This window comes from Rhododendron vialii, chromosome 1a, assembly GCF_030253575.1.
Source record: "Rhododendron vialii isolate Sample 1 chromosome 1a, ASM3025357v1".
In the NCBI taxonomy this organism is placed as follows: Eukaryota; Viridiplantae; Streptophyta; class Magnoliopsida; order Ericales; family Ericaceae; genus Rhododendron; species Rhododendron vialii.
In genome coordinates, this window is record NC_080557.1 from 19,591,483 (window position 1) to 19,617,096 (window position 25,614).

Genomic DNA, 25,614 nt, shown 5'->3' on the forward strand with positions numbered 1-25,614 from the left:
ATTTTTGTGTTTACCCTTTTCCTTTCTAGATGCTGGCACAGCCAACTTAAACGTCGTAAAAAAAGTCTAGTTTTAGCGAAGTAGTTGTTTGACAACCATATCCTTATTTTTTTTGCATAGGTGGATTTTTTCTGACAATGCCTGAGGCTGAAAGTGATAGAAAACAGAGAAACAGAGACGGAAAATACTGATATTATTTCTGAATGAATTACAATGAGGTGAGTACATCTTTAAATAGAGTAAAGCTATGCCTAAGAAAGGAAGATTACAAGATTTGATTACGATATGATTACCCTATGATTACGCTATGATATGATTACGATATGATTACCCTATGATTATGCTATGATTTGATTACAATACATGTCCTAAAATAGCACATTACAAGAAGATACAGAATATATATTCTAGATACAGAATATATATTCACACCCCCCCTCAAACTCAAGGTGCGAGGGCAGAGAGCATCGAGAGTTTGTCAAGGAGAAAGCGGAAACGAGCAGCGGTATGGGTCTTCGTGAAGAAATCAGCCAGCTGCAATGTGGAGGAGACGAAGGGTAAAGCAATGGTGCCAGACTGAAGATGCTGACGTATGAAATGACAATCAATCTCAATGTGCTTCGTGCGCTCATGGAAGACCGAGTTGTGGGCAAGCTGAATAGCACTCTTATTGTCGCAGTAAAGAGGCGTAGGAGTAGTAACAGAGACCCCCATATCGGAAATAAGCCAGCGAAGCCAGACGATTTCAGAGGTAGCATGGGCCATGGCACGATATTCAGCTTCCGCGGTGGAGCGAGCAACAACAGATTGCTTTTTGCTTTTCCAAGAGATAAGAGAATCGCCTAGAAAAACACAGAGGCCAGAGGTAGATTTGCGGTCATTGACATCACCTGCCCAGTCAGCATCAGCATAAGCATGGAGGGTTAAGCTTGATGTAGAAGAAATCAGAAGGCACTGATGAAGGGTACCACGAAGATAACGGAGAATACGTAAGAGGGCAGCCCAATGCGTAGTCCGGGGGGCAGAGACAAACTGACTAACAATGTGAACTGCATAAGAAATATCTGGCCGAGTAACAGTAAGATAAACTAAGCAGCCCACCAATTCGCGATATTCCGTAGGATCCTCAAGGGGGACACCATCAGAGGCAGAGAACTTGGCATGGAGTTCAAGGGGAGTATCAACAGTCTTCGTATCCGTGAGACGAGCACGGTGAAGAATATCAGTAACATACTTGGACTGTCCCAAAAGATACCCCTGAGGAGAGGAAGCAACTTCAATACCAAGGAAATAACGTAGCGGGCCCAAGTCTTTCATTTCGAACTCACGGAAGAGATGACTTTTGACTTCAGCAATAGCAGTAGAATCAGAACCAGTGATGATCATGTCATCAACATAAAGTAAGAGAAGTACCAGGCCATGAGAGGTGCAACGGAGAAATAGAGCAGAGTCATGCATGCTCGGCGTGAAGCCAATCTGAAGAACAACATCCTAGAAGCGTGAATACCAAGCGCGAGGGGACTGTTTCAAGCCATAGAGAGCACGACGCAAGCGACAAACCCTACCGGAAGGATGAGAGAAGCCAGGAGGAGGCCACATATAAACCTCTTCAGAGAGATTGCCATTGAGAAAAGCATTCTTTACATCCAACTGAGAAAGAGGCCACTGGTGCACTGCGGCCACTGAGATCAAGGTGCGAACAGTGGTCATTTTGGCAACGGGGGCAAAAGTTTCCTCATAATCAATCCCATACTCCTGAGAAAACCTTTTAGCAACTAAGCGGGCTTTATACCGTTCTAAAGAACCATCAGAATGAGTCTTAACCTTGTAGACCCATTTGCAACCGATTAGATTCTTACCATCCGGAAGTGAAACCAACTCCCAAGTTTGATTGTGAGCAAGAGCAGTAAGTTCAGCTTGCATGGCATCCATCCAATTGGGATCATTGCAAGCTTCTTTATAGGACCTAGGCTCAAAATAAGTGTGAATGCGGGAAAGGAATGATTGATAAGAGGATGAGAAACAAGTATTAGTAAAGCCATATTTTACCGGTGGTTGACGATTGTCGCGGACGGGATACCGGCGGGCAGGCGGATCAGGATCCGCAGAGGCAGATTGGGGAGCAGCTGTAGAAGTTGGACGACGGGTGTAGACCTGGGTGATCGGAGCACGACGAGGTGATGCTGAGGGGGCTGTAGAAATATCAGATACCTGAAGAGTGGAGGTGTACTCTTCGGGAGGCACATCCAGATCCATAGGAAATGGGTCAATATGGATCAAGTCTTCTTTGGCTACTGGAGCAGTGCGAGGTGGAAGAGTAAAATAGGGAAGACGCTCTAAGAAGACAACGTGCCTTGAAACATAAAGCTTTTTGGTCACAGGATCATAACACCGATACCCTTTTTGATTAATGCCATACCCTAAAAAAACACCTAAGACACAGCGGGTGCTGAGCTTAGTGCGGTCTTTTTTGGGGAGGAAAACAAAACAAGTAGAACCAAATACTCTAAGAAGAGAGTAATTAGGAACCTGACCATAAAGCCGCTCATAAGGAGAGCTACCAGAAAGAAGAGGGGTGGGCATCCGATTCAGGAGATAGGCTGCAGTGAGAACAGCTTCTCCCCAGTAACAGGACGGGACGAAGGAAGATAGGAGTAGAGACCGAGCAGTATTAAGAAGGTGACGATGTTTTCTTTCAGCTCTACCATTTTGGGCAGGAGTGTCAGTGCAAGACGATTGGTGGATAGTCCCAAGCGAATCTAGGAATTTATGAAACTCTGAAAGTGAATATTCCCCACTCAAGTCAGACCGAAAAATTTTAACCGATGTAGAAAACTGATTTTGAACCATGGCATGGAAATTATTATAAATCGTAAAGAACTCAGATTTGTGTGTCATTAAGTAAACCCAAGTATACCGACTAAAATCATCCACAAAAGAGACATAATAAACAAAACCACCTTTAGTAGCAACCGGAGAAGGGCCCCATAAATCAGTGTGAACAAGCTGAAAAGGCGAAGTAGAAATAGAGGTACTTTTATTAAAAGGTAAAGCTGACATTTTTGCAAACTTACAACCACTGCATTCTGAAATATTACTGACTGAAATATGACCCAAATGACCTGACTTAACTAAAAGTTTTAGACGTTCACTAGACAGATGTCCTAATCTAGAATGCCAAAGATAAAATGGAGATGACTTATGATCTAAACAAAAAGATGACGCAGCAGTGGAAGAAGGTTTTATTGGGAGATGCAAGTGCTCCAAAAGATAGAGATCACCAACTCTACGGCCTGCCCCAATCTGCTTCTTGGAATCCCGATCCTGCACAACACAACCAGAGGAAGAGAAAACAACATCAAAACCAGAGTCGGATAATTGGCTGATTGAAAGTAGGCTCAAAGACAACTGAGGAACATAAAAGACATTAGGAATAGATAGTGAAGGTGCAGTAGAAGATAGAATGGAGCCAATAGAAGCAACATGCATGGGAGAACCATTGGCTGTGGCAATACTAATAGGAAAAGCAGGTGGCACACAATTACTAAGAAGAGACATATCAGGAGTCATATGATGAGAAGAGCCAGAATCAAAGATCCAAGTGGTGGGTTGGATACCTGAGGTGGGAGAACCACGCAAACCTGAGTGAGTGGTAGTCATGGCAGAAGCTTGGGGGGAACCCCCTCGAATGGCTTCCATGTAAGCCTGAAACTGTTGAAATTGCTCATAATCAAACTCTGGAGGTGCACTACTGGAGGCCAGTGCTGCCAAGGTTGCAGGAGGGCGAGAATGCTGTTGTGGTGCCCGAGACTGATGCGGGGCATGAGGACCAGTTGACTGAGTAACATTTCGTCCCTTTGGCTTGGGACGGTTAGGGCATTGATGCTTCCAATGACCCTTCTGATGGCAATAGTTACACTCATCTTCAGGAATTTGAGGCCTTGGCTTGGCCGCAAATTGGACAGGATGAGATGCTGGAGTGGGCGAGTGATGTGTCGGATATTGGCCAGATGGAGCAAATGGAGCAGCAAAGACAGACTGTGAGGGAGGTGCAAGATTAGCCACTTTGAACCGCGTTTCCTCAGCAATAAGCTCATGAACAGCACCATCTACTGAGGGCAATGGAGACCGATGCAAGATAGCCCCACGAAGAGGCTCAAACTGAGGCCGAAGGGCCATGAGAAACTGAACAAGTCGTAGTTCCTCACGAAATCTGACATAACTATCAAGTAGCTGCAAATCTGAAGGTTCCATGAGAGCTAACTGATCCCAATAAGTAGTCATTTCGTTATAAAATTCTTGAATCGATTTATTGTTTTGGGTGGTGTTTCGGATGGACATTTCAAGCTCATATCGTTTAGCAAAATTTGATTCAAGATACAGAGCTTGTAGATAATCCCAAACTTTCTTTGCTGTGTTATATTTCGAAAAATTCAAGCCAATACTTGGTTCTACGAAGTTGTGAAACCAAGTCAAAATCTGTGCATTCCCTGTGTTCCATTTTCCCAAGGCAGTGGCATACCCTGGGTCTTTTGGATCAGAAGGAGGTAGCGTAGAACCGTCTACATATCCCCACATTTCTTTACCAACAACAAAATTTTTCATCACATGAGCCCAATAGGAGTAGTTGTTACTGGTCAAACGCACACTAATAGCCTGATTTTTATCGCCAGACATGATGCTAACAGAGAAACGCAGTCAAAAAAGAAAACAGAATACCAGAGTACCAATCTGCCTTAGACTGGTTCGTCGGAGTTGTAACAGAGGTTGCCGGAGCTACTGCAGTGCCTGCAAGTGCTGCTGGAGGTTGTCGGAGTGTGGGTAGGTCACCGGCGGTTGGAGAGGGATGGGTGTTGGCTGCTGTGGGTATTTCTTATGATTTGAGTTGCTGAAAAACAGAGAGATAGGGAACGATAGTAGCTGACAGAGGGAAAGAGATTTGAGGATAGAAGACTGATTGGAAAACAGGTTAGGGTTTCGGAATCGGCTCTGATACCATGATAGAAAACAGAGAAACAGAGACGGAAAATACTGATATTATTTCTGAATGAATTACAATGAGGTGAGTACATCTTTAAATAGAGTAAAGCTATGCCTAAGAAAGGAAGATTACAAGATTTGATTACGATATGATTACCCTATGATTACGCTATGATATGATTACGATATGATTACCCTATGATTATGCTATGATTTGATTACAATACATGTCCTAAAATAGCACATTACAAGAAGATACAGAATATATATTCTAGATACAGAATATATATTCACAGAAAGCACTTGTTATTGTGTCAAATCAGAGATTCTATGACAATCAAATGTCCAAATTTTTAGAAGTTCATAGGGTTTACCGGAACTTAATGATTCATAAGTTTTTCTAGAGAGGTTGATTTGCGTGATGCGAGAATGTTCCATGATCCTCGAAGAGACAGCTCTTGCCGATGCGTCGTGTCATGAATCTGTATAGACTAACAGTGCAGACATTAAACTTTCTTCTTAAGAAGTAGATAGAATTTTGCTTTGTGGTAAAAATTTATGACTTCGTTGTCTATTGTTGAGATTGTCTTCCTATTTCAGATGATATGATTAGATGAGATCACATAAAGCTCAAATTAAGTGGCAGCCAAACTTGTTTCTGAAATGGCATGGTCCCATCTTTGGTTCCAAATATAGAACCGCAAATGGCTATAGCTATCCTTGCCAATCACCGAAACCCAACCACTTCCCATCAATCCACCGCGAAAACTTAGCCAAAAAAACCCAATTGCTGCGACGTCGGTTTGAATATGTCACACACCAGTCTCTCCTAGTACAATGGGAGTAAGAACTTTGTATCTACTGTTTTCTCTCAGACTCTCCATCCCCTAGAACTACTTAAAGAATCGGAGCAGTCTTCGGATGCACACAAAGGGCTTCACTCCACTGGTCCATCCATGGAAGAAACATCAAAGTCAATGGTGACTTATTAGTATAACAGAAAGTGGTAGATGCTTGCCAAGTTCTCTTCTGCCTTTTTATTTTAACATTTAGGTCCTCTTTTGCATGGTAAAGTTTGGATGAATCCCATATGCGTGTAGAGCAAGTCGAACCCATAAACAAAAGGAAAAAAAGTTGATGCTTTATACTAGTACAATTGGAATGCTCCAGCTAGTCACCTCATATCTTTCTTTAAGTACTCCCCCTTTTGACCTTATTTTCATCAATCACGACTCAACCCTTGCGAATCCCTCCGTCGCAATTTAACAGTCATTTTTTAGAGTTTATGTCACTCTTCAATTGATTATATCTTGTCATTTATAATATTTTACGTGATTTTAAAAACATTGTATTATAGGACTAATCGAGATCTATTAAACAAGATGTATATTAGATATAAAATCATTACCGATTTAAAAATGTAACTAGTTTTTTATCCGGTTAGAATAGAACGAGAGACTATTAAATTGAGACGGAGGGAGTAGTAATGCAATTGTACGGATCTTAAGAATTTGTTGTCGGAATATAGAGGTAAAAATGAAAACAAAAGCATTTGAAAGCTTAATTTATATTAGAAACTCAAACTCTACCCACTCAATTTTAAAACACACCTCTGGACAGAACTATTTTTGAGCCGATTCGATGCATGTGTTCTCATGTGTATCGAGCGGTTACAGACGCCGTTGTATTTTAAAGTTATGTGTAGCATTGTTCCTTTAAATAATACTACTAGTATAATTCAAAAAGTAAGAGTAAAACTATAGAATTTTATGAAAAGTGAGTTGCTTTCACGGAAACTGTTTTGGGTTGTGGTGGTTCATCATCACACATTTCTTGCGTCTTCCAGAAAACAACAAAGAAATTAAAGTGAAAACAGTAACAACTAGTACTCACTTGTACATCCACAATTTTCTTTTTTTTGGTCCATGTACAAGAAGACAATTTCTTCTTTTGACACATGCCCATCTCACACAAAAAACCAAAAAAAACAAATACATCAACATTCTTTACTGACTTTCTTCCAGACACAGAGTAACCAAACATATAAGATCGATAAGAAAACAATTTGTCGGGTTGTGACTCAAATTCAAGACCTCGTCTCAGCCTTCGGTTCAGCAGATGGAGGATGGATTAGCCTAACTCTGTCGTTCTAACTTGCACAAGTGACATTCTAACTTGCACAAATGACACCCACCGTTAGTGTCCAAGTCGGTCGGAGTTGATCGATAGACACTCCGATGGTTAAGTAAGCAAGTGCTCAAAGAGAGGAAAGGAAAGGACAGAGTTACTAGGATTAGAAGGAATGACGTACCCCTTTAGGTGGATCTCTTTTCCTTCGAGGACATCCGATAAAGTTGGAACGATACAGAGAAGGAATGGCGTACCCTATAGGTCGATCTTTTTCCTTTAATTATATACAGTCCCTAGACTTGCTCTTCAAGTAAGAGTGTGATTTATCACGCTCGGTAACCGCTTCGACCGATGTATATATTGGATAAGGCAATTATCGTGCATGTGCATGAGCTGTCACCCATGTGCATTCGTGCCCAACTCATGCCGTAACCATTCTAGTTGACGTCACAACTGACGTATGGGAGCAAGGCGGTTAGGCGCACATGAACGAGCTGGCGTGTACAAGTTGGCCAAACCACACTGTCCGTACCAAACGAAATGTTGTTGTCATAGTGAGCTAGCTGTCCGGATTTGCTTATCTGAACGTCATCATAGCCGAACCGGGTTGACCGATCCGACTCGATCTGATCAGATAGAATTGAGGGGCTAAGCTCGGTATTTCGCTGAGTGTAATGACCTTGACCGAACCAACATATTCGGCCCATAACACAATCCTTCAAGAAAAAGTTGGTGCTTTGATTCAAGTAAAAGAAAAAATAGCCAAAAGGCCTTCCACCTAACAACATTAGGAGTGCACTTAGGTGCCAAGAGAAGATGACGTAAGGAGTTCAACTCATTTATAGGTGTTAATCTAACGAGTTGAATTTTGTTCACCCTCCACTTAAGAGGGTGAACATTACCATTCTTCCTATTGGTTGAAATGATGTGGATCCCATCACAAAGTGATGTCATGCTTATCAAAAAATGTATTACAGAGGTGAGACCCACATCATTTTAATCAATAAGAAGAAGGATAATGTTAGAAGATAGTGAACAAAATTGCACTCCAAATCTAACTATTCTAATAATACGCATAGATATATATTATATATATAAAAAAGTACGTGGTAAAAGAAAAAACAAGGTTAAATCTCTACTTATCTAAATGTCAACCCTTGGGGAAATCGCAGAGGTCAATAAATGTCAAGATGACAAGGGATCCATGTTTCTTGGGGATTCTCTGAGGCTTTTTTGTTATTGGGTCTTGGAGGTTGAACGGTTGGAACACAAAAACTGATGACCTACCATAAAACAATTGGAGGAAATTCTTGTCCTGCCACATGTTGACACATAGTTTTAGCAGACGAGGGAGATGTGCAAAACTCTGACTATTTTTTAAGGCTTTAAAACTTCGATTATTTTAAGGCTTCAGGGGATCAAATACTGTACTTTAGTTTTCTTCCCCTCTGGAGTCACAAAAACATGATTAAAGACTCACAAAGATCCAGATGATACATAGTAGAAAAAAATGAGACCATTTAAATGGACCGTTAACGGGGGTACCTTGATTTTCTACCCTCTGGAACAACACTCTAATGTTATTTTCCCCTGAGATCCTGAAAACTGGCTTCCAAACAGGGTTACATTAAAATCCATCCAAAATGTTCAATGCGAAGCCGTGAAGGCGTGCAGCCTCTCTCACAAAACCCTGCTTATTGAATCGAATTAAGGGCGGAGTGATTGATAGATAAGATAAGTGGGGCCAGTTGACCAAACTGCCTTTGATTTCTCATCAAAGAATGTTACTATATATTTTTGCACACAATATTGACTATTTTGATCACACAATTAAACTTTTATTTTTCTAAACTTGTTATTGTTCTAGTTTGTGACCCCAACAACCAAAAAAATTTGGCTTGATATGACAAAGCGATGTTAGCTGAGTTAAACAACGCTCAACTTTGCTTTGTTTACACCAATAAAAATGCACAAGTTTTGAGTTTTATAGCTCCATGAATTTGTTGCACCAATTTCAACACCTGTATTATCATCTCTTCAAAAATAGAAACACTCTAAACTAAGAAATCGACACTATCCTCAATGGATTTTGAGAGGAGAAAGGGAAAGATTTGGAGGCAAAAAGCAGAATTATGAGAGGGGACAGAGAGTGCTCAATTTCAAACTACAAATTGAATTTGTCAATTGCTTTAGTAGGCAAATTTTGTTTCATCCGGATTGTATTCCGCCCGTGCTAGATCAGTTACTCTTTAAAGATGTATATCGTTGAGGTGATTGTTATATATTATGATCATTTCAAAAAAAAAAAAAAATTGAATTTGGAAAGGCAATTTGTCGAAATGACTACTACGATTGATTTTAGCCCAACCAAACAAAACAAAACCAAATTAAACCAAACTACATATATAGTGACATTAAAAGTGAGATAGTATTATATGTATGCCTTTTGAATTACTCCCTCCGTCCCTTATTTATAGTCCGGTATTTCATTTTGGGTTGTCCCTTAATAAGTGTCCATTTTGTAAAATTAGTGGGTAAAAGTTGGTGAATTGTCTATTTTGTCCTTAAAAGTAGATTCCATTTTAAAAAGTAAGTGAGTAAAAGTGTAATGATGATGGGTAAGTAGGGAAAGTTGAGGAAAAAGTTGATGTGAAAGGTATAATGATGATGTTTTTTTAATAAGTTGGAATTACGAAGCATGACACTTACAAAGGGACGGAGGAAGTACTACTTTTTGCTACCCATGGTTCAAGCAAACAAAACCTCACGCTTGATTAGTCTATGCCTTCTAAATCACTCTTTGCTACTCTCTTAATTTACTCTCTTTTTTAGCCAAACCAAATTAAAGAAAACCAAACCATTAATTAAACTTGCTTGAATTGTAGCACGCTCGATCGAGTTGAAAAAAAAATACTGGCAAGGAAGAAACATGCGTTCTGAACTCACCTTTTCATGCTCTTATTAATTTACTCTTCACTCTCTCTCACTCTCTCACTCTCAGCCAAGCCTGACCAAATTTGGAACCAAACTCTGATAAAAATAAAATAAATTGGAACCGAACCAAATAAAACAAACCAGACTATTATATCCTCGCTGAGATTGTTATTAGGGCCTGAGACAGAGAAATTTGTTTATGTTCCAAACTTTCCATGTCTCATAATTCTAACGGAGTTGCCCAATTTTAATGGGCGCCATTACTAAATTGTGGGAATAATTATTTGAGGTGAGCATAAATTAATCTAAACGCAATGGCTTCATCAAAAGTTGTAGTAGGCCTTCCAGTCCGTTTGATTAGCGAGATAATGGTAAAAAGTGCAAGAAAGAAAAAAAAAAACTCTTTTAGTGTTCACTTAGCGAGAATGTCCTAAAAAGTGGTAGAAAGCAAACTTTTACTTGCAATTCTCTAAAATTAGAGAGCTTGACTTGCCTTTTTCTCCCAAAAAGTGAAGGAAAATTTTATTTCCTGGTAAAAATCAACAATAATTATTCTGATTTTCTTATCTTTTGCAAAACTTTCATCCTAATCAAACGGATGCAAGAAAAAAAAAATACATTTTTCTTTTCTTTTCTTTTGCTTCACTTTCCATTATACTTCCTCTGTCCCATTTTCATTGTTCATGTTTGAACTGCGTGTTATTTTTAATTACTTATATCTTTCAATCATGTTTTTTATAATTTTGAAAACTTTGTATTATAGAACTAATCGAGATCTATCAAATAAGATTCATATTGCATATTTTTCAAGATCCGCACTAAATGATATAGGCAAAAGACATAAAAGAGACAAATAAAATAATGGACAAATACTTATAAAAAAAAAATAATGAACAATGAAAATGGAACGAAGGGAGTATTTTTCTCGCGAATCAAACAGACCCTTAGTTCCATATTCACCTTTTGCTACTCACATAGTTTACCCTCCCTTAGAATTTCCGAAGTATCATAAAAATAAAAATAAAAAAAGAAGAAAAGTTTACCCACCCTTTATGGTCAGACTACTCTTTGACTATATCTCGCTGCGTGTGCATGTGTAAATATGTCGTACCTATCTACTACATATATTTCTGAGCAAATTTCGGACCGCCTTGATCCATCTCAACCAATATTTTCTCAATCATACATTTACAATATTATATTCAAATTTCCCAAAATTGGAAGATTATCTCTATACTCATGGATTTATTTCCCCAACCAAAGTCAGAAGATTCATAGTTATCGACATGATAAGATATGCAAAAATCATTAACAAAACGTATCGTAATAACAATCTAGTTTATAGATCCTGTATATATGATTCGAAAGGGAAACTGATGAATTCAGAATCATCCCATTTTTTGTTACACCCACTCTTAACTTTAAGAGTGGAAGGAGCAAAAGTTGGAATTACAATTATGGCCCAAAGAAATCTCTACTCCAAATAGTACTAATACCTACCTATTTTATAGATTCTGTATATATGATCCGAAAGGGAAGAATATGAAAATGAATCATTCCATTTTTTTACTACATCCACTCCTAAAACCACAGGAGTGGAAGGAGCAAAATTTGGAATTACTACAAATTCGGAGAAACGAATTTACAATTATACCCCAGAGACCCACCGAAACAACTCGCTGATCTCTTCTCCAACACGATTTGCCTCCAAATCCTCAACGGCGTCGCTCCGCCTGCTGCTGCCGGTGAAAAACCTACCGGAGCTCCGAAACGACAGCGTGCGGGACGAAATCGACGCGATTCGATCCACGTAATCTCTCAACCAGCTCCGCCCGGCGACTTCCCCGGCCAAACCATCTCCAGGCGGCGGAACTCCCGTCGACTCCTTATCATCCGAGACTCCTCGGCGGTGAGTCAACTCGACGGCAACCTCGTGGCCTCCTTCGTCGACAATGTACTCGAACGAGCCGACCGAGTACGATCTCCGGCCGCCGGACTCTCGTCGCCGGCTCAAACTCCCGATCTCGATGCGGAAACTGTTTCCTTCTCCTCCGGCGGCGGGGGCGGATGAGGAGAGGATTTTATTCATTACGTCGGTCTCCGTGGGATGTACGGTGGACCTGCACAGAGGACACGTCTGATTGGATAACAGCCACGCGTCGATGCATTGCGTGTGGAACGCGTGGCAACAGAGGGGGAGTAACCGGAGCTGGTCGTTGGGCTCGAACTTGGACAGACAGACGGCGCAGTCGCCGCCGACGATGTTGCCGGTGACGGAGCCGAACGTGAAGACGGGGAGAGAGCTGTTGAGATCGTCGTCGGTTTGTTGCGCGAGGAGATCGCAGCGGTTGTGGTGGCGCGCGTGGTGGGAGGAGGAGACGACGACGTCGTCTGCTGCGGACAAGGAGCGGCGGCCGAAGCAGCGGAGGAGGAGGTAGATGGAGGCGGAGACAATGATGGCGGAGGCTATGATGATGACCACTATTATGATGGAGAAGGAGGGGGAGGTAGAGGGGCCGTCTCCGGCGTAGGGGATCGGCGGAGGTAAAGCCACGGTGGTTGCGGCGCCGGGTACGGTGAAGAATGGAGGTGGTGGCGTCTCCATAAGACCAAATGCGCTAGGCATAAAGAGAAGGAAAACGAAATATCAGAGTAGAGAGAAAGAGATTGCTGCGAGGTTGGGGGCTGGTATTTAAGAGGGAGATGCCACGAGAAGAGTGCTAAATGAGAGGAACGTGAGGGGCACGTGGAGACTTAGAGTGGGGAGTCTGGGAACAAGGGGCTGCATCTCTCTCTCTGTGTGTGTTCTCTCTCTCTCTCACTGTATGTATATCAATCTATATGTGTGTGTATATATGTATGGTGGAGTGGTGATGGGAGAGAGAGCAAACGCAGTAGTAGGTGCCTAAATTGAATGCAATTGAATGAATGCTGTGTTATGTTTTTTAGAGAGAGAGAGAGAGAGAGAGAGAGAGAGGGGATTTGCGGTGATTTGGGGTTGTTGCGTTCATGGGTTTTGAGTCAATTGGGAGTCTGTTTGGTTAATTGATGGGTTTCGTGGTCATCTTGATTACCCATTTGTTTTGGAAGAGAGAAAGGAATTTTATTGGAGTACTACTTTTCTGTTTTAGAGAGAAAATAACTGCAGCAGCAGCAGTAGTAGTATAGTATAGGAAGGAGTATTATTCTATTCTATTTTCCATCTGTGATCAGATTTGGAATTTGACATGTAGTGTTGGAAGCATCTCTAGGTCAAAGTTATGCATTAATAACATGTACATCCATGACAGTTGAGGAAAAAATAAATAAAAAAGCCCTATGCATGTCCATATATGAAGTCGTTTCCATATGAAAACGAAATATTACTAATGGGGGCCTACTAATTTTTTAGCACGATCTTTGTGTGTGTGTGTTTTTTTTAATGTAAGGTATTTCAGGTGAGTTTGTGTTCATTTCGAACTAAATCCTATAGTCCGTTCAACAACTGTTTTATACATTTGCCGTGTGGGTTAAGGTGGCCTCAAGAGTTCTTGACATGAGGAATCGAATTTGAGACATTAGAAAAGAGCAAAACTTAGAAGGGAGCAATCTCACAAGTCACAGGACCACCAGGCAAATTCCTTAGGGGTAGAAGAACTTTTTTTTCTTTTTTTTTTTGGGAAAGGGTGAGAATTCTAAACATGACTCATATATTAATACAACATGGAGTTAGAGGGTTTGGATCGATCACTTTTTGACACGAACACAAATATGCACGACTTGTGAACACATAAATTAAATAAGATGAACAAGTGTTAGACTCCCATAACTCGGGTAAGGACACGAATAACTGTTTAATGTTCCATGTCGACCCGTTAATCCAAATTGAGACGACACGTTACCAGCAATGCCGACCCATGTCCCATACCGAATGGGGGATGGTGCTGTGCAGTGGTGAGCGCAAGGACGGAACCAGAAATTTATTTCGCCCTGTGCTAACCAAAATTTATATATGTGAACCAAAAAGAAGGCAAACTCGTATATAAATATATAAATGTTTAAAAATAAACAAAACAAAAGTACAAAAGTGTTTTTCTTCCCTTTTTATTTTGTTGTTCCATTAGAGTGTGTGACACCAGAGTAGCAAAAATAAAATATTAGCTATCATAGCAACCTAAAACTGAGAAAACCCACCTAAAGCAATTAGATAAAAGCTTAGATAAAATACATTTCACTACAATACTTCGGTATATATACTGAACGACTGTTCATCAATAATTTCTTTTGTATCATTTTTCACTTCTCTCTCTTGATTTCTCTTATATTATTAAACAGTCTCAAAAAAATTAAGTGCTCCAATTTTTCGTTCGTTTGAATCATTTCAAGATCTTATTTTTTTGATTATATTATTCTAAATGGTTATAATTAATTTTAACCATATTTTTAAATATATAAACTATCTAAAAAAATCAAGTACTCCATTTTTTTAAATCCGTTTGAATCAGTGCGAAGATTTTATTTTTCTAATCATATTGTTCTAGAAGGTCATAATTAATATTTGCATTTAGAACTCTTATAATCAAGTATCTACCCTATAAAATCCCAAATAAAGAGCAAATACTTGATTACAAGAGCCCAAAAGACAAAAATTAATTATGACCATTTATGATAAAATAATCAAACAAATAAAATCTTCATGCCGTTCAAACGGAAGGCGGATTGAGGTAGGCTGAATGGGAGGATGGTGTGTGGGCTAAATTCACTTGGACCGAAACTTTACACATAATTTATTATTTATTTTTAATTCTTCGGAATTGCACCTGGGCTATAGCCTAGTGGAGCCTAAGTGTAGTACAGCCCTTGGGTGAGCGTAGGATCGTGCTGCGCACTTCCGAGTTGTCAGACCATGCATCTGACGGCTCGAATCTCATCTCAGGAATGAACGACTCTCGATCGTTAGTTGCCGAGATGAGATCCGAGCCGTCGGATTTATGATCCGACGGCCCAGAGGTGCACATCAAGGTGCTATGTACCTCACTGCACAACGCCAACCCGAAGTCCGTCCCATACTTATGTTTCCTTAAAGGTTCAAAATCATGCTTCGTAATTTGTATAGGAAAATATCAATATAATCATGGAAAAGCAAAACATGCATAATTGCATATTACTGTACAACCTATCATAGAAATTTTTCCAAGATTAAAGCCAATCGAATATTGAATTTCCTAATCACTGCGTATGAAAAAGAGAGTTCAAAATTAATTAAATTCTTTTAGTCCAATATCCTCGTTACTTGAAAAGTTAAACTTCTTATTAATGTATATAAAACACCCCAATAAAACACTCTAGGGCACGGAAACTTCATACTTGTTGTGGCTTACGACATTTTTTAATGTCATGGTTTGGTTATCATTTTTTTTTTTTGGTTGGTTTTATCATTTTTGTGATTATGATGGTATTGAAAATATCCTCATTTTTGTTAACACGAAATTAACAAATGTGAAAAAAATTAAATAACGAAAGAAATGTAAGTCAAGTGGCGGCTTGTTTAAGCTAGATTAGGAGTACATGTGCTTTAAGTACTCCTATTATGTCAAACTTGTCTAGAATTGTATTAAGTCATACGATAACCCAATACAATGTATATTGTGTATAATTTCTTAGAAGTGTCGTTTTCATACTGGCCCGACCCACTTCACTCTTCCAGATATAGTGTATAATTAAGATATTTTTTAATGTCATGATTTGGTTATTGTTCATGATTATTTTTTTCGGTTTTATCATTTTTATGATTATGATGGTATTGAAAATATCCTTATTTTTGTTAACGCAAAACTAACAAGTAAATAAAAAAAAGAGAGTAAGCAAGTGGCTTTATTTAAGCCAGATCAGGAGTATTTGTACTTTAAGTGCACCTATTATGTCAAACTTGTCCAGAATTGTATCAAGTTATATAGTAACCGGATACAGTGTATAATTTGCTAGAAGTGTTGTGTTCATAATGGCCCGACCTACTTCATTCCTCTATTTGCAAAAATGTTAGCACCACAAATAAATACACAAGCTCACTCATATTCACAGTGTCCGGCACACACCGGTAATTTAGGTGTAGTGTTATAACTTTTTTTGTACCTTTTTGTGTGTAAATGTTTGTGCAGAAATGCTATTGGTAGCAAGCGCTATACAGACAGCGCGTACAACGCACTTTTGGGCTCATCTCGGGTCCAACAAAGATAATCGGAGCCGTTCATTTTGTTTAAAATATTTTTTTTGGGATCTCAGTAAAAAATAAGCTCCATCCGATATCATTTGGGGTGTTTACGAAACGTCCAATTTCGCTTCAAAATTTAGGCTAGCAATTTAGCAAATATGGACATTTCATAAACCGCCTTTCACGATATATATCGGATGGAGCTGATTTTTTACAAGGACCTTAAAAAAAATATTTTGAACAAAATGAGCAGTTCCGATTATCTTTGTTGGACCCAAGACGGATTCAAAAGTCTGCTGTACATGCTGTTTGTAGAGCTCTTGCTGTACCAGTAGCACAGTTCATGTTTGTGATGATAGAATGGTTGCCTCTATTTTTATGCTTCTGTACACCTCAAATATGTACAACCCCTCCAAAAGAGTTAAGATGAGTGATTTGAGCTTAGTTTGTAAAGGATGCAATAATTAGCAAAAGGATATTAAATCCTTTCTTTTTTCCTTTTTGTGTTGCTCTTGTTATTTTTTTTAAATTTTAATTAATGAAGTTCTTGTGCTCTTAAAAAAACCAGTCAAAGACTACCACAATCACAAGTGTTCACATGTAATAGTATACTTTTTGTCTTTTCCTGATCAGCATAATATACTTTTTGTCAACAATGCTTTATTTTGTTTTTGGAAAAAAAAAACACGTTTAAGCATTTAAATGGTCAAATATCCATTCATATGTGGAATAACCAAAACACTCGTACCAAAATAACCTTTTAGGTTAATTTTATAATATGAAGTAACTAACATCGAAAATGCTAGGGACAAAGAAAATTTACTCCGAAAAAAGCAATCAATGGTTGAGATTCACTTTGATAATTTTTTTTTCAAGACTAAGCCCAACCATAAAACGAGTCTGATCATCAAACAGACACGGCTCTACACGTAATGAGTAATCGTCACCCACTTCCTGAGTGGGAGAACAAAATTGCGCTTGCTAATAGCACTATAACACATACACTAAAGTAGGAGACAAGAAAATGTCCCCACAATTTGAAAGTTTGTTTTAAACACCCTTGCTCTTCAAAAAAAAACCCCCTTAAATAAACTAAGCATCTATTCCTTGCCTAAAGATCTATATTGACCCTTGTTATATACTCCTAATATATACTGTAATGTAAAGAATTTCAAAAGAATTATGGAGGCCGTTGTCGGTGGTGGTGGTGGGCTTAACAAAAACTACCTTATAGCTGGGGCTAATTATTTTCCAAGATGATTACTTTTCTCTTTATTACATATATGTATAACCAACATTTTGCAATTGTAAAGGCAGAGAAATCCTGTAGTATAATCTAAGGTGAAAATTCCAAAAAAATTGAAGTTTCAAACCAATTTTGGTTAATTGCCATTTGTACTTGCACAAACTCGATTTGTTCATGTAGCAAACACTATCCAATCAAATTGATTTTTGGCACGAATAACCGTCCCCACAAGTTTTGCCAGAAGAACAATTACGGTGGGTTTGGATTAAGAAGTTGAGTGACTTATTTTTTTGTTTTTATTCAATTTTTTTCTGTATTTGTTTGTTTTGCGTCAAACTTTTGTGACTTATTGATTCGTCTCGACGAGAGAAATCGGAAAAGTAAAAAATTTTGATTGAAACTTATAATTTTTCGAATAAAGACAAAAAATAAGTTAACAAGTCAGCTTTTTTTTCACTTATTCTTGGCTTTTTGAAAAAAATTATGAGTTTCGATTAAAAATTTTTACTTTTTCAATTCCTCTCACCAAGACGAATTAATAATTCACAAAAGTTTGATGCAAAACTAACAAATACAATTGTTTTTTGAATAAAAAAAAAGAAAAAGAATTACTGTTTCACTTTTAAAGCCAAATGGATGTTAGGCTCATTTCTTTTAGTACGGCCAGGCCGGACCCGCAAAATTGCAATATTTAATGAGCCATAGGAGACTTGAACGGAGCTCAGTCCGTTTGAGGCGAGCCCCTGCCGCATTTTTGTTTGGATCCTAGGCGGACTGACCCAATTTCTATTGATGGGGTATCGACGGGTATGCGGAGTCCATTTGGGTTCCGAACAGATGATCTAAGCAGTTCTATAATTATAAAAAAAAATTGAGTGAGTTTGTGAAAATCAGCTCAATCCAATATGTATAGGTGTTCGATTCAATCTTCTATTTTTTCATTCAGATTTCAGGATCTTGAAATCGGAATGAAAAAATGGAAGATTGAATCGAACATCTACACATATCGGATTGAGCTGATTTTTCACAACTTTACTCAATTTTTTTTAAAATTATCAAACGGCTTGAATCATCTATGTGGAACCCGAAGTGAGCCCCACGTGCCCATCCGCATAAACCTAGTCGGTACGTGTAGCATTGCTCTATATTTTTTATGAGAAAAGTCAGTAGGTGGAGAGTCTGGAGACCATTGGTCCCAAATGTTTAATTACAGTCGCACAAATTAATGTGCAAGTCCTTTGCTGTGTAGTTGTGAAGTACCTACAGTTTCAGGATTTTATTTTAGCAATGACGAAAATATTAAAAAAAAATTGTATGCTAAGCTCTATATAAAATAAACATACTTTCCGGTTGAAAATGAATTGTGACTAATTTATTTTGTTTTTGTTGAGCTATATTATCTATAACTAGAAGATGTAAGTGCCTAAAGGCATGTCAGAATGTTACATAATCTCAACTTAAATAAATTATTTATTTTATCCAACTTTTGGACGCGATAAACGTAATCTCCACAAAGAGTCAATTATATTGCCTACAAATTGAGGATAAAGAGAGAGATTTATGAGGAGAATATTCTCTGTATCTTTTAGAAAAAGAAATGATCTGATGGCTAAAAATTTAACATAAAGTGATCTAATGATTGTAGATGGTGTTTTCGTTTATATGTCTAGATATTTTCAACAAAAATCGCTCTGTTTTATAGTATAGAAGAAGATTTCACAAATTGAAGTGAATTTTCCTTAACTTTGACTACGTATGAGTAATTTAGTGCCGACAATATGAAGAAAAAAAAATCAAATTATGTAGGAAAAAAGTCAAATCATACATAAAATTCCAAAACTTAAGTGCATTTTATGAGCCGAGGGTGTTCGTTTGAACTCCTTCATTCGATGGTGCAGTCTCTTCTTCCGAATGTGTACTTCCCGCTTTTTTTAATGGGCTTTCAATTTATTCATTGTTTAGGTAAAAACATTGACAATGAGGCTCTGTTTGTTTGGGTGTAAAATATTTTCCGGTAAAATGTTTTACATATTTTTCGGTTTTGGTTGTGTAAAAAATGGAAAAAATATTTTCTATTAATTGGATGAAAATGACTTACCCTTAAATCTTTCGTAAGTTATTTTCTGAAATAAACCCACTGCCTTTTACTGCAATTCTCAATGCTCAGTTTCCTCGATAGTTAGTTCTAACCTATGTTCAATTCCAATATTCTCAAATCTCTCCATCGTTTTAGCCCCTTCCCTCTCTCTCTACACTATTTTGTCAATTTCTGAAAATATTTTTCAAATGCCAACCAAACACTAGAAAAAAAAAATTTGAAGTTTGTTTTCTTAAAAAATATTTTACATGGAAAACATTTTACGTCGAAACAAACGGAGCCTGAGGGAGTGTGGAAACTTTATATCCCGTGCAGCCGCGTTTGAGGTTTGTCTGTGTGGATTGTAAATTTTTAAAATGTGGGGTGGAATGGGCTCCGTTTTGATAACATGTGAAAACTTTATATTCAACTCAAAATCAATTGGCAATGAGTGGAGAGACCTCAAATCTTATTAAGTGATCATGCATTTCAGTCATAATTAAGCGACGTGAGACTTTATTTCCTTAACATAGAATAATGATGAACTAGATCAGCAAGACGAAGATTTAAATGCTAACCTAATTAGAAGGTCCATAAAAGCAATTATCGAAAGGATAACTACTCTTCACTCAACAAAGCTAGTCCCTCTTTCTAGGGGTTGATGGGGCTCCTCAATTAATTGAGAGATTGCAATTTATTAGCCACAATAAATTCCAACCCTTCCAAAAACTGATTATACATCCATGTGCGTGCACAATGTAGTTCCTGTTCAATTATTCAACGAGAAATGTTACACTTACAACATTTTTCTACAACATGTTTACAACATGGTGACGTGGCTAGGGGACCCACTCACTTTACCCAGTCAAAAAAAAAGAAAAAAACAAAACCATGTTGGCCACGTCACCATGTTATAAACATGTTGTAGAAAAATATTGTAAGTATAGCATTTCTGTTATTCAACAGTCGAATCAAATCAAAGCTTTGTTGTTTCAGCTGATTTATGAGCTGTCAAGCAAATTAAATTCCTAGCTAAAAGTTGACTTTTTCGCACTAATTCATGTAACTATATTAGTAGATAAGAGATTTAATTATTGTAAGATCGGGAGAATGATGTACGCAACATATATTTTTGTCCTTGAAAATTTGATGGTCGAGTCCCTGCGTATTTGCTATTTCAAAATCAATTTTTCATGAAATTTTCTTCAACATAAAATTGTTTTAAAGACCCAAACACTCTTTGCTTTTAAGTATTGTATGTCTTTCTTGTGTGAATTTGGATTTTGTGCAATTGAAATATCGGGGCGGTTCCGGAGACCTTTAAAAAGACCTCCGAAAAAATCCCTCCAAGTTTCCGTTCTAATTTTAATGATCCGAGCCGCTCAATGTAATCAGAAAGTGATATTAAAAACATCCGCGAGAAATATATATATATATATTCTCAAAAAAACAAGTTTCAAACTTGGTCAGCTAAAAGAGAGATCAATTAGCAACCAAACAGCAGCTAGCGGCATAAACACGCGGTGTTCCAAAAGTACAGATTAGGTTATCGCAGTATTCATTAATTATGATTTGTTCTTTTAAAAAGGCCGATCGAATTGATGAGCCTGGATAGGTGAGCTTGTACATGTCATAGACAGTCGGTGGGCGGGCGTGGTGTAGTAAAATGGTGCAATCACCCGTGGGGTACTGCGGCCGGCATTAGAGGGTGGCCTATGACACATGAGTTTTCTAGAAGGGATTCCTCATTTTTTCTACCGTACGGACCTTTTATTTACGTGTTGTATTTTGATAATTTAAACAGTTCAACTTGTTTAAAACATGTTTTTCAGAGTATGCACTTGAAATCAGTTCAAAATATGAACGAAAAGTGCTTGATTCAAATAGTATATTATAAAGCTTGATAGGAACTGTTTTATAAAAAGTTGTTTGGATCTAGCATTTTTCGGTCATATTTTGAGTTGATTTCTCGTGAGTATCTTTAAAAATATATCTTCAACAAGTTAAATGGTTTGGATCATCAAAATATAACCCGAAAACAGGAGGTTTGCATATAAGCAAAATGAGGGATCCCACATAAAAAGTGGACTGATATATATATGGACAGAGGGGGGGGGGGGGGGGGGGGGGGGGGGATACCTTGGTTTTATTCAGGAAAATCTTCGTTCGTCGTCGGCTATCATGTTCTTCTTGATCGATCGTCTCCTGTTCTCTCTCTCTCTCTCTCTCTTCGTGCGTCTATGGAACGCGTCTAAATGAGGGGAGATGGGGGTTTTGTTTGGCCCGTATTGGGTGACCTGGGAACACATTTTACCCGACCCATGTCTGTTTAAACCCGTGAGTTACTCCCATTTTATCACAGCCGTTGGATGAGATCCAACGGCCACAGAATGACGTCCGCATATTTGCTCAATAAGGGCGTCCGTATTAAGTTAAGGATGTCTCTTTCCCGACCAATTTGCGATGATCCGAGCCGCTTAATATGTTCAAAACGTGATTTTAAGGGTACCCGCGAGAAATCAAAAAAAAAAGACCAGAAATGGCTTGATCCGAGCAGTTTTTGTTTGTATTTTATCGAACGATTCAAATAAAAACTTCTTAAATCAAGCCATTCCCGGTCATTTTTTGGTTGATTTCGCGCGGGTATCTTTAAAATTACGTTTTGAATATATTGAGTGGCTCGAATCATCGAAATTTAATCAGAAAATGGGAGAAAATGGAACGTCTGCATTTTATTTAAAATGAGGACGCCCTCATAGGAAGGGGACTAATATACACAAAACTTTCAATAAAGGTGCCCTTAACTTATTAAGTTAAGGATGTCCATTTTCTGACCAATTTACGATGATCCGAGCCGCTATATTACTCCACTACTTATGGGGGTGCTCTTATTTTAGTTAAGGTTAGGACGTTCCTTTTTCTCTCATTTTCTGACCAAATTTCGATGATCCGAGCTGCTCAGAACAAGATTTTAAGGATACTGTCTAGAAATCGAAAAAAAATGACCGGAAAAGGCTCGATCGAATTAGTTTTTGATAAAAACGCTATTTATAAATAGCATTTATAAGAAGGTTTTGATAAATAGCATTTTTATCAAAAATTGATCTGATCGAGTCCTTTCCAGATATTTTTTTTGCCGATCTTTCATGGATATCCTTAAAATCACATTATTAAGACATTGAGCGGTTCAGATCATTGAAATTCGATCGGAAAAGAGGAGGACCTTACCTTAACAAGTTAAGAGCGCCCTTATAAGAAGTTTTGTGTGTGTGTGTGTGTGTATATATATACAGAAATTTTCAAATGAGGGGGTCCACATTTTTTTTAAAATGCAGACCTCCTCATTTCTCTCATTTTTTGATCGAATTTTGATGATCTGAACCGCTCAATGTGTTCAAAACGTGATTTTAATAGTACTCGCTTGAAATCGACAAAAAAAATGATCTGGAAGGGTTTGATTTAAGCAGTTTTTATGTAAACCGTTCTATAAAATATAAACAAAAACTGCTCGGATGAAGCACTTTTCGGTCTTTTTTTTGCTGATTTCTCGCGAGTACCCTTAAACATATTGAGCGGCTCAGATCATCAAAATTTGATCGGAAAATGGAAGTCCACATTTTATTAAAATGAGATGGTCCTTAGGAGAACCGGACTATGTGTATATATATATACACACACATACAAAAATCTTCTTATAAGGGCGCCCTTATAAGGACGCCCCCTTTTTCCGATGGAATTTTGATGATCCGAGTCGCTCAATGTGCTCAGAACGTGATTTTAAGGGTATCCGTGAGAAATCAGCAAAAAGAAAAGAAGACCGGGAAGGGCAGCTTTTCCCCGTCTTTTTTTTTTTGGCCAATTTCTCTCGGCGTTTTTATAAAAAACTGATCTAATTGAACCCTTCCCTGTTTTTTTTTTTTGCCAATTTCTTGAAAATTTCCTTAAAATCACGTTCTGAACACATTGAGCGGCTCGGATTATCAAAATTCGATAAGAAAATGGGAGAAAAAGGGACGTCCGCATTTTAAATAAAATGCGGACGCTTTTATAAGAAGGGGACTTTATATATATATATATATATATATATATATATATATATATATATATATATATATAATACGTATCTAATCTAACATAATTAATTGTTTAATCATTAATGAGATCATAAGACCCACAATATTCTCTCATATATTCTATTTTAGTAGCATAACTATCTCATCACTTCCTTTCTCTATTATTACCATGCCTAGTTTGAATTATAACCTCTTTTTAGTTGAAATATTATAGTAATTGAGTGCTTTTGGCGGCACTATTAGGCCATCCACAGTGGTATAATCAAAAAAAGATAATCAAAAGTTGACACATCAACTTTTGATTATTCACTTAAGAGGTTTCTAAGCTTAACAATATTAAGCTTCACTATGGTCACTTCTAGTCCATAACCAAAATATGGGGTCCACTACGATTTCACTCTCTATCCCCCTTTGTTTTCCGTCATTCACTTCTCTCTATTTACGTTTTTTATGGGTTAAAATATATTGATTCTCTCTCTTAATTTTGGGGAAAAAAATCGGTGACTTCCTTCCATCCTATTATGATTTTTTTTTCTTTGGTGGGGTGTGGGGGGAATAGAAACAAGAAAGAAGAGTGAAACACCTTAATCCGGCGACGATGAGTTGAATTGTAGATGATCGAGAGATATGAGTTTCACTTTTGAAGGAAAAGAAAGAGAAATAATTTGTGGGTGAAGTGAAGAAGATATAGAGTAGGCGAAGAAACTTGGCTACATAAAAATTTTATTCTTCAATTTTATTTTTTTTACCAAAAAAAAAAAGTAGGCGAAGAAGAGAATGAGAAAATACCAATTGAAACGCGTGTGAATACAAATTTTGGATATGTGGTGTAGGGTTCATAAATTTTGATTATTGAAAAAAGTTGCTAGTTTTGGTTATTCAAAGCCCAAAATTTGATTATTTCTAAGGATGTTGCTAAGTTTGATTATACCATTGTGAGCGATCTTTTGCACCAACATTGTTAACTTTAAAAACAATTGGCATTTGATTATACCACTGTGGATGGCCTTAGGTGGTGTCCTAATCCCTCAACAATCGCGCATTCACAAAAAATTGCACGACTTAGTATATAATGAGAAGTATGTGTGTGATTGTAAAGGGTGTTAAAACACCACTGTCAACGCATAGCGGTGCCTCTAAACACCACTGAATAATTCAGAGATGGAATTACTCCTAGGCATATGGGGGCCAAGGCCCCCGCATGATTTTGGGTTTTGTCTTTTCTTTTCTTCAAACTTCAATGTTAATATTAAATGCTTTGTGTTCGTTTTAGGTCCCAAAACCAACTCATTTTTTTGCGCACGATCTCCCATAATTTTTCCCTTCAATTATAATTAATCTTATTTTTCTATCTATCTCTCTCAACTCATTATCCAAAAAATCTCCCTCAAAACCCAAACCAAACAAACAATAAAGATTTTGGAACTTTGAAATTTTAAAATCTTGTTGTTCATATACAGTTAGGTCCCTGCATTTACGAAATTCTAGTTCCGTCCCTGAAATAATTCTTCCTTTTGAGTTTGGAGGATTAGTAGTATAATATTGCAATATTGGAACTACTCTCTCTCTCTCTCTCTCTCTCTGTCTCTCTATATATATATATATATATATATATATATATATATATATATATATATATATATATATATATATATATATATATATATATATATAAATATATATATATATATATGGGGCGGTTTCAGGAACACCTAAAAAAATACCTTATAGTTTCCGATCAAATTTTGATGATCCAAGCCGCTCAATGTGATCATAACGTGATTTTAAGGGTACTCACCAGAAATTAGCAAAAAAAATGACCAGAAATGGCTTGATCCGAATAGTTTCGAATAGTTTTCTATTGAACGGTTTAAATAAAAACTGCTCAAATCAAGTCTTTCCCAGTCATTTTTTTTTGCTAATTTCTCGTGGGCACTCTTAAAATCACATTCTGCACACATTGAACGGTTCGGATCATAAAAAT

The 25,614-nt window shown here is 37.7% G+C and overlaps 1 protein-coding gene across 1 annotated transcript; it reads right to left on the reverse strand.

Annotated features, from left to right (window-relative positions):
• Nucleotides 1-11,368: 11,368 nt before the first annotated feature.
• On the reverse strand, nt 11,369-13,048 carry LOC131318917 (E3 ubiquitin-protein ligase ATL4-like). The gene has a single exon (XM_058348967.1). It carries the CDS (start codon nt 12,668-12,670, stop codon nt 11,693-11,695), a length of 978 nt encoding a protein of 325 aa, XP_058204950.1. The 5' UTR covers nt 12,671-13,048; the 3' UTR covers nt 11,369-11,692.
• Between the last annotated feature and the right edge of the window lie 12,566 nt (nt 13,049-25,614).

What these genes read in the sequence shown, in the direction of transcription:
- LOC131318917 (XM_058348967.1), bottom strand. Translation starts at nt 12,670, where the DNA reads ATGCCTAGCGCATTTGGTCTTATGGAGACGCCACCACCTCCATTCTTC.